Source organism: Mesocricetus auratus, unplaced genomic scaffold (genome assembly GCF_017639785.1).
Source record: "Mesocricetus auratus isolate SY011 unplaced genomic scaffold, BCM_Maur_2.0 Super-Scaffold_100009, whole genome shotgun sequence".
Lineage (NCBI taxonomy): Eukaryota > Metazoa > Chordata > Mammalia > Rodentia > Cricetidae > Mesocricetus > Mesocricetus auratus.
The window spans coordinates 20,998,818-21,011,405 of NW_024429193.1; the positions used below are offsets into that span (position 1 = coordinate 20,998,818).

Consider the following 12,588-nt stretch of genomic DNA (forward strand, 5'->3'; position numbering starts at 1 on the left):
TAATAGGACCAGATGATAAATGCAAAGCTCTCAATGCTGGTTACATAAATACGACATAGGCCTGAAGTAAGAGTTAATGCTTTAGAAGGGAGAATCGTTCTCCTGCAGGCATTGCTAGGCTTTTTCTGTGGTAGAAAATACAGATAGCAATCCTGAAAATTAATTGTTTTGTATCATCTGATTTTATAAGGTATAGAAAAAGTAAAGGAAATGTGTGTAGCGCCTTGTTTGACACAGCTTCCTTGATTTATATATTACCTTAACAACACAACTATGATGACTCAGAGATGTGTATTCTGCCCAAAGTGTCCACCGGTCCGCCGAAGACATCTCATCGATGGGCACCCTTACCCTTTGTCCTTCTGACACCAAACTAAGTTTCCGATATCTGAGGAATGAAGGGGAAAGCCCTCATCTTGGCCCTGATTCCTGGCTGGTACTTCCTTCAGTCACACACATGAGGGATACGTGACCTTCTTTTTCTAATACTGAGGATTTGGTTGCATTCCGAGTATGATTTTTGGGAAACAGACATTGCTGTGACTGAGAAGTCTTCTCTTCTGTGTTGCAGCAAAATGATCCGCCGGGTCCTCAAGGAGATGGTTGCCCACAATTATGACCGTTTCTCCAAGAGCGGGTCCTCTTCCGCCTATACTGGCTACATCGAACGTACGTGACCCCTAAAGAGATCCCCCACCCTCTCATTAGTGTTGCTGAACTGTGACTGAGTCCCACGCTTGTTTTGTCTTCAGGTAGTCCCCACGCAGCATCCACATACAGCCTCGACATGCTTTATTCTGGCTCTGGCATTCTGAGGAGGAGTAACCTGAACGTCTTCCAGTACCTCGGGAAGGCAGGCCTTCATGGCAGTCAGGTATCTGGTGTCCTGTGAGTTATTAATGAAAGAAACGGCTGTGGGGTAAAATGGCATAGACTGAGAGTAGCATTACGGACTATGTTTGTAAGCTAACGGTGGCTTCTGTGGTAAAGCTTCAGTCTGAAGCTGCAACCAACGAAGTTTGGTTTGCTTCGCTTTCCAGATGTCTGTCTGTAACTCCAGACACCTACATGTGCAGAGCTGAAGTTGTGCAGAGTGTGCCAGCTAAACTTTCATTCACAGGCACATTCCTGGGTATTTCTAAGTTTTCAGTCCATGGTGTGTGTGCCCATCTCTGTAGAGACTGATTTCCCCTGACAAGAAACTTTGTAATACAGCGTAAGGTTCTTAGAGAGTCAATGTGTATTTCTTCAGTACTGCTAAGAGAGAAAAGAATCAAGTGTTGGCAATTGAGAACTGGTTGAATTTTAGTCCAAAATTAAATGATGATTTATTGTTAGCATGAACTATACCATCATTTCAGTTTAATTGTAACCTTCTAATTCAAACTATTAAAGGTTCAAAAATGAGCCGTTGCTATGGAAACGTGACTGCTCGTCAATATGAAATGTCCACACCCTTCGGTAGCACCACAGTCAGAATCCCATGGCCTCCATGCCAAGGCATTGCCATCTGCTTTCCGATATGCACTCAGGAATGCCAAACACACAGTGGTTAGCGCCTGACTATGCAGGATGGAAACTATGCAAAATTCCTTACATGCTAGTCTTCAGGGTGTGAGCTTCCTCATCGTGTGGCCTCATTTTATGGTGAGGGATGAAAGCTTAACATGGAGGGGTGCGGATGTGTGCCCTCAGAACAGCAGATTGGGGGACACTGCCCTTGCCTCCCCGTCTCCTTTCAAAGGCTGCCAAAGATGGCAGTCCACTGTGTGGGACAGAGTGGGGAGATTAAGCACTCGGATGATGACTTCCAACAGAATGCCTGTGGCCTTTGTAGTCACAGAGAAGGCGGTCCAGCTCTGCTTCTGCCTCATCCTAGCTAAGTGAATAGTCACCTGTCTTCACTTCATCTGCTAAACGAATCAAATCTTCCATACACCCAAGGGTAGTTGTGAGATTACATGAAGAAAACTGATTCCCATTATGTTCAGGCACAGAGGTTTAGTTTTCATTCTTGCCTAGTTACGGAAGATACGGGGTTTGGGTGTTGAAAAAATTCTATTTGTAGCTCGGAGGCATCTGTATAATTAAGGAGCAGGAGGGGAACGTGGTCCTCAACCTTGTACCCTTTTCTTCCCAGGTGGTCATTGAAGCCCAAGGCCTGGAAAGCCTAATCGCAGCCACTCCTGATGAAGGAGAGGAAAACCTGGACTCCTATGCTGGCATGTCAGCCATCCTGTTTGATGTTCAGCTCAGACCTGTCACTTTTTTCAATGGATACAGTGATCTGATGTCCAAAATGCTGTCAGCATCTGGTGACCCTGTCAGTGTGGTTAAAGGGCTTATTCTGCTGATAGATCATTCTCAGGTAACTCTCTACCTCTCTCAGCCTTCAAGTGTTTATTGAGTCCCAGCACACTCTGTGTGTGTGTGTGCGTGTGCGTGTGTGTATGTGTGCACATGCACGCACAGCCTCAGACGTTTTCCCCAATTGCTGTCCAGTTGGATTTTCGAGACAGTCTCTCACTGACTCAGGAGCACACTCAATTATATTGTGACGGCTGGACAGCACACCCCAGGGTTTCTCCTGTCTGCTGCTTCAGCACTGGGATTACAGATATACACTACTGTGCCTTAGTTTTATGTGAGTGACGAGGACTGAAATCATCGGGTCTCAGGCTTCTCTGCAGCAGACGCTACCCAAACCGAGCCCTCCTCAGTCCACCAGACACACTTTAAATGTGTCTAGAAAATACAAGTTAAAGCTCCATGGGCCTTGGAGCTCACCCTCTATGCATTTGGTCCTCTTGCTATTGGGACCCTTCCCCCATTGCTATGGATAAGTACCATTTGCTTTCTCTATTATTAGCTGCGTAGTGAAGAGTGACAGGGTGCAACAGAGGGGAGGTGGCATTACCCACATACTTGGTTTTCCTGTACTAGGAGCCTGGCAGTTTATCCTGAGTGCAGGAGCTGCCACTGTAATGGCGATGCTTATGAAAATCAGTGTGCTGCGTCATTTTAGGACACCACACTAGTGAACGCCTGAGCCACTGCTCACGCCCGCCCGTGTCTCAGGCTCTTCTTAGAGAGGCTTGTTCCTTCCCAGAGAACAAAGTGCTTTCTCTTCCTTGACTTTACTTATTCTTCAGGACTTTTTTAGAATGCTCCTTGACTCTAAGTCTTACAATACTCCTTTGTGCATAGAAGAGTTTCAGTGACTAAGTAAGACACTGTGGGATTTGGGTGATTTTCCCATTTGGATTTCCTGAGAAACAGAAGAGAGTTCATCTGATCAGCCCTCGAGATGTGGGTTTGATGCTTACAGTTTTTCTCTCGTGTTTTATGTGCTGCTGTAGCACAATGCTTTAAAAATGGAACAGTGCTAGGTAGCATCTAATGGGGGTTCGTATGTACTCTAATTCACATTTATTGTACTGAAGTGTTATAAGGAGATGTCATTTAAAATTTACATACCGTGGGACTGGCTTCTTTTGTGAAAAACAGATCTTCAACAGATCTGAAGATTTTATCCTGTGTCTTCTTCATCAAATCATTTGAGGATTCTAGTTTTCTTTTTTTAGGTTTTTGTTATGAAGTCACGGGTTTTAAGGGCTGAGGAAACTTTAAGGATCACATTTTGTTAGCATTTACCCCAAAATATCAATGATTGGAATGAAATGTGATGTCTCTGTCTGTATAGTTCCTTATACAAGTTCAAAGTAGACATGGACAACAACAATGATAGTCTGACTTTCATGATGAAATGAGCATTTGGAAGTAGCAATCCAGGGTTAACACAGGAATCCTCAGGGACCACAATCTGTGCATTTCAGCTCAGCCTGCCTAACCCACAGTGTAGACCTGTCTGGCCTTGAACTCACAGAGGTCTGCCTGCCTCTGCCTCCCAAGTGCTGGGACTAAGGGCGTGCACTACCATGTCCAGCTTTACTATGACTTTAAATCACACTTGTCACCTGATGACTATGTGATTACTACTCTCTTTCTGGCACAGTACCCAGTTCCCCAAAGAAGGAAGAGAAGGATGGAGAGCTGGATGGCCATCCAAAAGCCCTGGTGCAATATTACTGACCAAAGTGCTGTCACGTAGCTATCTCTAGCTGCAAGGGAAGCTGGATTTTACAGCTTTGCACTGGGTGTAGGAGCACTTTGAAGAAAAGCATGTTCCTCTTTACAGGAATGAAGAGGAAAAGTAGTGCCACTCATAGTCCCCAACCCTCAAGTCATACATTAATAAACACCCAGAGCTGGCAGACCCTTTAAGGTCAGAGAGTGAATGTGTCAGGCTTCAAAGCCAAATGGTCTTGATATACCTATATATTACAGAGTGAAAACAGCCATCAGAGGTATATTGAGTGAGTAGAGATGTGTTCCAATAAAATTATATTTACAAAAACAGCCAGTGGAACAGAATTTCCTGCAGGCTGTAGTTTGTTAGTCCTTGACTTAAATTTTTCTTGGGTGGTTTTCCTATTCATTAAGATACCTCACCCTAGGCAAGGTGTGGTCTATGAGAGATTGCCCCTTCACTATTAAACGCATTTCACAAATAAGCCGCTGAGGCCACGGGCTCTGCAGAACACTCCAATGATGCCACTCCAGGTCAAGTGCTGACATTGAAGGAAACGTTGGTAGCTGGCAGCCTGTCACAGCCACCAGGGCAGATAGAATTACTCAGTGTGCTCTGCCTCTCTTCCCCCTCTCCCTTTCTTTCTCCCTTTCTGTGTCTGTGTTTCTGTGTCTCTCTGTGTCTCTATCTCTGTGTGTGTTTGTGTTGTGTCTGTCTGTCTCTGTGTGTATGTCTGTTTCTCTCTGTGTGTATGTCTGTCTGTCTCTGTGTGTCTGCCTGTCTCTGTGTATATGTCTGTCTGTGTGTCTGTCTGTCTCTGTGTGTATGTCTGTTTCTTTCTGTGTGTATGTCTGTCTGTCTCTGTCTCTGTGTGTCTGTCTGTCTCTCTCTGTGTATATGTCTGTCTGTGTGTCTGTCTGTCTCTGTGTGTATGTCTGTTTGTCTCTGTCTCTCTTTGTGTGTGTGTGTCTGTCTCTGTTTCTCTCTGTGTCTCTGTCTCTCAGTGGGTATGTGTGTCTGTCTCTCTCTCTCTCTCTGTCATTCAGAGACAGATGTCTGAGAAAGAGTAATCTCTTTAACGAAGAAATAGCATATTTTCTTAAATAGAAGCAACGCTATGAACTGTCAAAAATGTCAGTGTCTATTCTATAAAAGATACCTGGCAGGTCATAGTTAAAAAGCAAAGGGATCTTGCCAGACACAAATCCAAAGTTCTGACACCCTTTTCCTCCAGCCCATAGACAAAACATTAAATAAATGTGTCTTTGAGACCAGTTGAGGACTTAAGTTTATGCTCTATCTTCTTTGAAATATTCCTCAGAACAGGCTTTCTTACAGGCTATGAGACAAAGAGTTGTAACTATGCGTCATCTGTGAACAGTAGCTGAAAAGTACTGTCCTTAGAGACGTGTGGGTAGTGCTCCACACGGGTAGTGCTCCACTCGGGTAGTGCTCCACTCGGGTAGTGCTCCACTCGGGTAGTGCTCCACTCGGGTAGTGCTCCCAATGCAGCCTCTGAGCCATTGTTTTCCTATCAGTGAAGAAATACAATGGCTCCGGTGTAGATCAGTCCGGTGACTGTCACATGTAAGGCTTTGGGCATGGAGGTACTCAAGATATTGTTAGTTCCACTCATTTAATTTTCTTAAAGAAACAGAACCACTGACCTGTATGGTCTAGTCCCTTTCACAGAGGCAGGGGTGAGGGTGGGGGAATGGGCATGTTGATTTGTCCTCATAGGTAGATCTAGTACAATTCCTTCTTCCTTCGCCAAACTGTTTCTCCAAACCCCTTGAAGTGAAATTGCTCTTCTCACATTTTGGCCGATAACTATGGAATGCTCTTTTCTGTGGCCTGTATGCTAAGACATCCAGCCGGTGAGAAGGTTGGGATCTACATCTTAGGGTCCCGCTGGACCAAATATATTATATTAACAGGTCTACAGATTCCCAGTCAAGAAAACAGATTATCCAAAGAAAGGAGTATTCCTGGGTTACCAGGCAACAGGCATGGACACAGTGTGCAGCAGGCCTCTGGTGTCGTCCATGTTTATAACAGGTTTAAGTACACATTTGGGCAAGATTGTTGTGGGTTTTACAGGACAGGTTGTGATTCTTTACATTAGTTATGAAGCATGACATAGCCCCTGTATCCTATGTCAGCCACATTTTTGTCCTAGAGTAAATATGGTTTTAAGCATCTTTAGGGATGTCACCTCATATCAAGGTCAAACTTTCCTATTCTGCTAAGGTGTTCTCTGAGGTTTCCTGCCATGTTTGGGATTTCTGTTTCTTTGCAATTCAGAGAGAAGGCGCAGTCCTTTCTAAATAGTGCGGTCATGGTGTCTGTACCTGGCAGATGCATGGCCTTTTTGGTCTAAATAGTGCGGTCATGGTGTCTGTACCTGGCAGATGCATGGCCTTTTTGGTCTAAATAGTGCGGTCATGGTGTCTGTACCTGGCAGATGCATGGCCTTTTTGGTCTAAATAGTGCGGTCATGGTGTCTGTACCTGGCAGGTGCATGGCCTTTTTGGTCTAAATAGTGCGGTCATGGTGTCTGTACCTGGCAGGTGCATGGCCTTTTTGGTCTAAATAGTGCGGTCATGGTGTCTGTACCTGGCAGATGCATGGCCTTTTTGGTCTAAATAGTGCGGTCATGGTGTCTGTACCTGGCAGATGCATGGCCTTTTTGGTCTGCTTATGGCAGCTACACAAAGAAGCTAGTTATGCTCTTAGCTGCCAGGAACTCTTATTGTCTTTGGAGGAATACCAAAGTGGAGGGTTCAGAGCTGCATTCCTGGAATCATTATCACATTCAGCAACGCCCCAGACCACCTGACTTCAGTCCAGCACAAAATGTCTTCAGCCAGCATCATCCCACTCAATGTGCAGGGAACGTGTGAAAGTTAACGTCTAAATACAGGCAAACAGTGCAAAGCACTGGGCTTCAGACAGTACAAAAACCATCCAGGGTGGGCTTTCTTTTTAAATGGCCACCATGCCTTTGGGAAATACAGCTGAGTTTGTGCTTGACTTGACCATCCTTTGGAGTCGTTTCAAATGTCAAGCAGCAGGGTGCAGAAGCTTAGTTCAGTTGCCTTCCCTTCCTTTTCTAGCTCGACCTAGGCAGTTCCAGGAACTTGAATACTGCACTGGGAATTTCCATCCTGCCTTTTTGTTTGCCTATAGATGTAGTTGCCTGTGTTTGCCCCGACACAAAACCAGAGACGTGCTTAAGATCTTGAAGAGATCATTTGTCCAATCTTCATGTTTCCAAAAATGCCATGGCTGGGCTTCTGACAGAAATACCATCATCTTCCTGGTCCAGTGGTTCTCAAATTTAGTTGTGTCAGAATCACATGAAGGCATCTTAGAAGGAGGTTTCTGGGCCCCACCCGCAGAGTTTCTAAATCAGAAGTGTGGGGTACCCGAGAAAGGGCATTTTGAAACTGTCCCTATAGTGCTGACTCTCTGGCAGAAGCCACAATTTGAAAAATGAATCACCCCTCCCAAAGAGAGACAATGATTGAAGGAAAACAGCCTTCTCAATTGATTCTTCAATCCTCTGCTATTTTAACCAACTTATTTAGCAAATCAGCAATGCCTTCTTTTGGTGACCAAGATTAGGATAAAATATTTCCAAGCCTTCTTCACTGGGGGGCATAGTTTGGGGGTAGAACACTAGCCTACTGGGTGAGAGGGCCTGGTCTTGCACTGAAACAAACAAGTGAGCATTGATGTCAAAGTCCCCTCACCATACACAGGAAGTCAAGTGTGTCTCTGTGAGAGGCACTAACGAATCTGTGCTTATTACTGTATGTTTTGCTTCTAGGATATTCAGCTGCAATCTGGACTAAAGGCTAATATGGAGATCCAAGGTGGTCTAGCTATTGATATTTCAGGTTCAATGGAATTCAGTCTGTGGTATCGTGAGTCCAAAACCCGAGTGAAAAATCGGTAAGCACAATGCAAAGAAATGCAGGACTACATCTGGGGTGCTGTCTAGCCTTCAGACTTTTCCAAATCTGTGCTTTTTTGTTTTCAATTGTAAGCATGGGCTGGAAATGATCGTGGGAACCTATTACATTGATAGCATCTTAGAAACAGATCCGTCTGAGCACTGAGGGTCTTTCTGCTTCTAAAGACATCCACAGACAATGCACATCTAGACGAAGGCTCATTCTCCTCACATTTCACTTTAGTAGTTGACAGTTGTCTTCTTCAGGGGTTTCTGTTGCTGTCATAAAGCACCATGACCAGAGGCAGGTTGGGGAGGAAAGGTTTTATTGCATCTTGTAGTGAAGGACAGCTTGTAGTCCATCCTCAAGGAAGTTGAGGAAGGAACTCACAGCAGGGACAGAGGGCAAATGGGTGCTGCTTACTCACTTGCTCATCCTGCTTTTTAAAAATAGCACTCAGGGGGTGGAGAGCTGGCTCAGAGGTTAAGAGCACTGGCTGCTCTTCTAGAGGTCCTGAGTTCAATTCCCAGCAACTTCACGGTAGCTTACAACTATCTATAATGCGATCTGGTGCCCCCTCCTGACAGAAAGGCATACATGCAGGCAGAAAACTGTATTCATAATAAATAAATAAATCTTTAAAAACAAGTTGCACCCAGGGGCATCAGCCCAGGGGTGGCAACACTTACAAGGGTCTGGGCCCTCCCACATCAATTACTAATTAAGAAAATGCCCTACAGGCACGCCTGCATTGAGAGTCGCTTTTCCCAAATGACTCTAACTTGTGTTAATCTGACATCAAGCTAGCCAGCACAGCTGTCAACTTGATGAACAAATGCATTACTGTTAAACCATAGGCTTTCCTGCTTGTTCATCCCCAAGATCTCATATTAATATTGCAATGTAAAACATAAATTTAAAGAGTATCCCTGCTTTTGGCATTGGAATCTCTTCATTTGCCAATTCCAACGGGTTAAATAACACGATAATCTCATTTTTAACTTAATTTAAATCTTCATTATTTTCTGAATGAAAACAAGAAATAAAAGGAAGGACGTGACTGCTCCTAGATATGGTGGAGGAGAAAGTTTATTGTAGATAAAAGGGAGAGCATAGCCAGAGGCAGAGTCACTGAGGAGAGTATAGAATGAAATGACCCTGAGCCTGACCATGTGAGGAGAGCAGAGGGGAGAGCCAGGAGAGTCAAGGGTAGACAAAAGGGCCAGGTAACCAAAAGGGCTGGATTATATAGGGAAGGGCAGCTGGGGAGAGGGTAGCCCAGCCCCTGGGCTGGAAAGGGTTAGGGTAGGGGGTGGGACATGCCAGTCATACCCTGTAATAGGTAGAGACTGAGGGATGCTGGGAGACCCTGGGGGCCAGGTCCGCTTTGATATGTTAAATAGGCACCTCAGCCATTGGTCCCAGGTTTGAGAGCTAACGTTTTCACTGTATTTATTCATTGTACATAAGCATACTTTCACAGAAGTATGCCTTGTTTATTGAGGCCATTTCCCCTTCACCCCTCCATTCTCCCAGTGTCCTTATTGTAACTGTTCTGTCTTCTTTTATTTGCTCATTCATTCACCTACATAAAACCTCTTAAACATTGCTTAAGGATAAGACAGTAGAAGTCTTATGTAAATGACCCAAAGGGTAAAACAACCCATTGGCCTGTTTTATACTAGAACAACAGCAGCTGAAATTCTTTTATAATTCCGAGACAAAAATTTGTATCTTTCTTTTTCAAAAACGTATGGACATGTAAATTTGATTTTATTCTGAGCATAAGTTCCCACCATTTAGTTGAAGTTTACAATTGCTTAAGGAAATCCAAAGTTGTACTAGTTTTTTTTTTAAACTTCTTGTTATCCAAGCCATATGTCCTAGTCATCCAACCTGACTGGCTCTAAGTGACCACTGCTAAACCCATGCTATTTGCCTGAACCTACCCCACTACAGGGATGGCTTTTGGCCACACAGCACTCTCTCATGTATCTTGGCAACCATGCACATGCCTCTAGTGAACCTTTGAGAAGCAATGAAATGAGACTGAAATAGTTAACATGACACCAGCAGAGAGAGCTGACAAGAAAATCACCATAAATGTCAGTTGTCTTCTTGATGTGTTTACACTTCTCTTTAAAAATGTGGGTCTTTCTGGGCTCCAGGCATGTTTGATCTTGGTCCTTGGCACACACTTCCCAAACAGCATCTTATGTGGTATGCACTTAGGTCCTGTGTCTAGAATCCGAGGCAAGGGATGCCCAGGGAAAGAGCAACCCTTCAATGGCCAACCTTGGCACCACCGTGTCAGGGTTCCAACAAGGCTTTGTGTGTGTTTAGGTCGCACCTCCATTTTTAAGTGTTTCCTCCCAGTCTGCTGGTGCCCTGAGTTGAGACGTGGTGAAGTTCTGTTAGTCCTGCTCTGTTATGTGACAATAAGAGATGTTTTTCAAAACTTCCAGGGTGGCTGTGGTAATAGACAGCGCTGTCACAGTGGACTCTTCTTTCGTGAAAGCTGGCCTGGAGAGCAGGGCGGAGACAGAGGCGGGTCTGGAGTTCATCTCCACAGTGCAGTTCTCTCAGTACCCGTTCCTGGTCTGCATGCAGATGGACCGGGCTGAAGCTCCCTTCAGGTAACGAGTGCTCACACAAGTTCCCCGGCCATTTCTGCCACCAAGAACTTGCACCCCACCCTCAGCATCCAGTCTGAGGATGAAAAACATCCAGAAGAAATCAAGTCAGCAACAGGTTACCTTTAAAGAGGAGAACCATAGATAAACAAAAGCCTCACTTCCTAACATACTGAAGATCCATTTATCTGATATGGAGTTAAATCCCATTTAATCTAGAAATAACTTTTTAAGGAAGCAAAGAGACTCAGCTTATTGTAGGAGTTGCCACATAGTATAAGAAAAAATACAACATGTGCAATTTCTGCCTGGTATTTTCACAATTGCTTCATAAACAAAGTACATCTGGCTGTCCTATGACCCAAGGGAATACACAGTTATTTGTACAATGGCCACTTGACCTTGTTTAAGTTTGTGAATTTGGCATTCTGAATTTAAAAAAAGTTACAAAGCTTTAGCCCTTAAGGACCTATTATACAATAGCCCATGTATCTTCACAACTCCTCTTTCATTCTGGGCCTAACTTTCATTAACATCATGTCCTTAGGTTTAGTTGCCATTCTTTGTAGCTGAGCTCTCCTGTGGAGCTAGAATAATATGAGTCTAGGTACCACCCAGCTCCTCCTTAGTAGTTATAAATGTTTCCTTGAACTGTATCTAACCATAAGGTATAATTTGCATATTTGAATTAGCAAGTGACAATTTGTATCATCTTTTACGGTAACCAGGCCAAAGTTAAGTGCCTTATTTTACTGGTATTCCATGATCCATATTTTAAAAAATGCATCAGTAATTCAAGAAAAATACCAGTAAGTTACATTTCCCTGGAATAAACAATAGTAGCTTACACTCAGAACATTAAACGTTCACTAACATTAACTTATGTTTATGTCTGGAGTAATTCCCCATAAATACATGCAGTGGCCATGAGCCCAGCCACATGATTACCTAGACTGGTTCACCATTTTCCTTGGGCCATAGGCTGGGAATAGCTCCTCCTGAACATTCTGCTCTTCAATCCTGTTTGATGCTTTGAAGGGGAGTGGTCTTGGGGTGAGGCTTCTGGGATGAGTGGTGAGAGGCAGCACAGCCTGTGAGGTTTAAGAGCATCCCAGGAATCAGTCCTTCATTCCAGAACAAAGTAGGATGCCCAACATCCAGCCAGTCACAATGTGCTTATTGGTATCAGAAGAAAAGAGAAGAAAACAATGGGAACATGCTACAGGATAGTACCTCCACCTCCTCTCCAGATGGAGTTTCCAGGGAGGGCAGAAGCAGCCCTGGGACCAGCCTGGGTGGCTTGACTAAGTGTAACCCTGTCCTTCCTCTTCTTGTTACACAGGCAATTTGAGACAAAATATGAAAGACTGTCCACAGGCAGAGGCTATGTCTCTCGGAGAAGAAAAGAAAGCCTAGTGTCTGGGTGTGAACTCCCACTCCATCAAGAGAACTCTGAGATGTGCAACATGGTGTTCCCCCCTCAGCCAGAGAGTGATAACTCGGGAGGATGGTTTTGAAACTGATGAGTGGTGTTTCCCTCAGATCCATTTCTTTGAGAGTGATATACTTCGACGTGCCTAATCTTTGCTCTCTGAGAACACAGTGTTTACATACTTACCTGTATTTAAGATCTTGTGAAGAGCGATGGAGAACTTCAATTGGTTAAATTTGAGCCTATTCAGGAGATGCCCCACAGTGTCACTCTGAGTCACCATATGACACCTGCAACAACATGCCTACTTTTTGTACTTTGCAAAAGGCCTAACCAGTACAGTGAGTCAAGTTTTGCTCTAACAAGAAATTAGTGTCCATATAGAACAAAGACGAAAACAACAACAAAAATACCCCAAGCCCATAAAAGCTTAGGCGAATGTGAATTTAATCAACAACTTTCAGCCAAAGTGAG

The 12,588-nt window shown here is 44.2% G+C and overlaps 1 protein-coding gene across 1 annotated transcript in view; it reads left to right on the plus strand.

The window, feature by feature from the left end:
• Positions 1-12,257, plus strand: part of Mttp (microsomal triglyceride transfer protein) — a 39,036-nt gene extending 26,779 nt beyond the window's left edge. The window contains 6 exon segments of the mRNA NM_001281608.1: positions 572-669; positions 753-874; positions 2,141-2,368; positions 7,923-8,047; positions 10,515-10,685; positions 12,025-12,257. Coding sequence (NP_001268537.1) covers positions 572-669; positions 753-874; positions 2,141-2,368; positions 7,923-8,047; positions 10,515-10,685; positions 12,025-12,199 — 919 coding nt within the window. The 3' untranslated portion in view covers positions 12,200-12,257.
• The last annotated feature ends 331 nt before the right edge of the window (positions 12,258-12,588 follow it).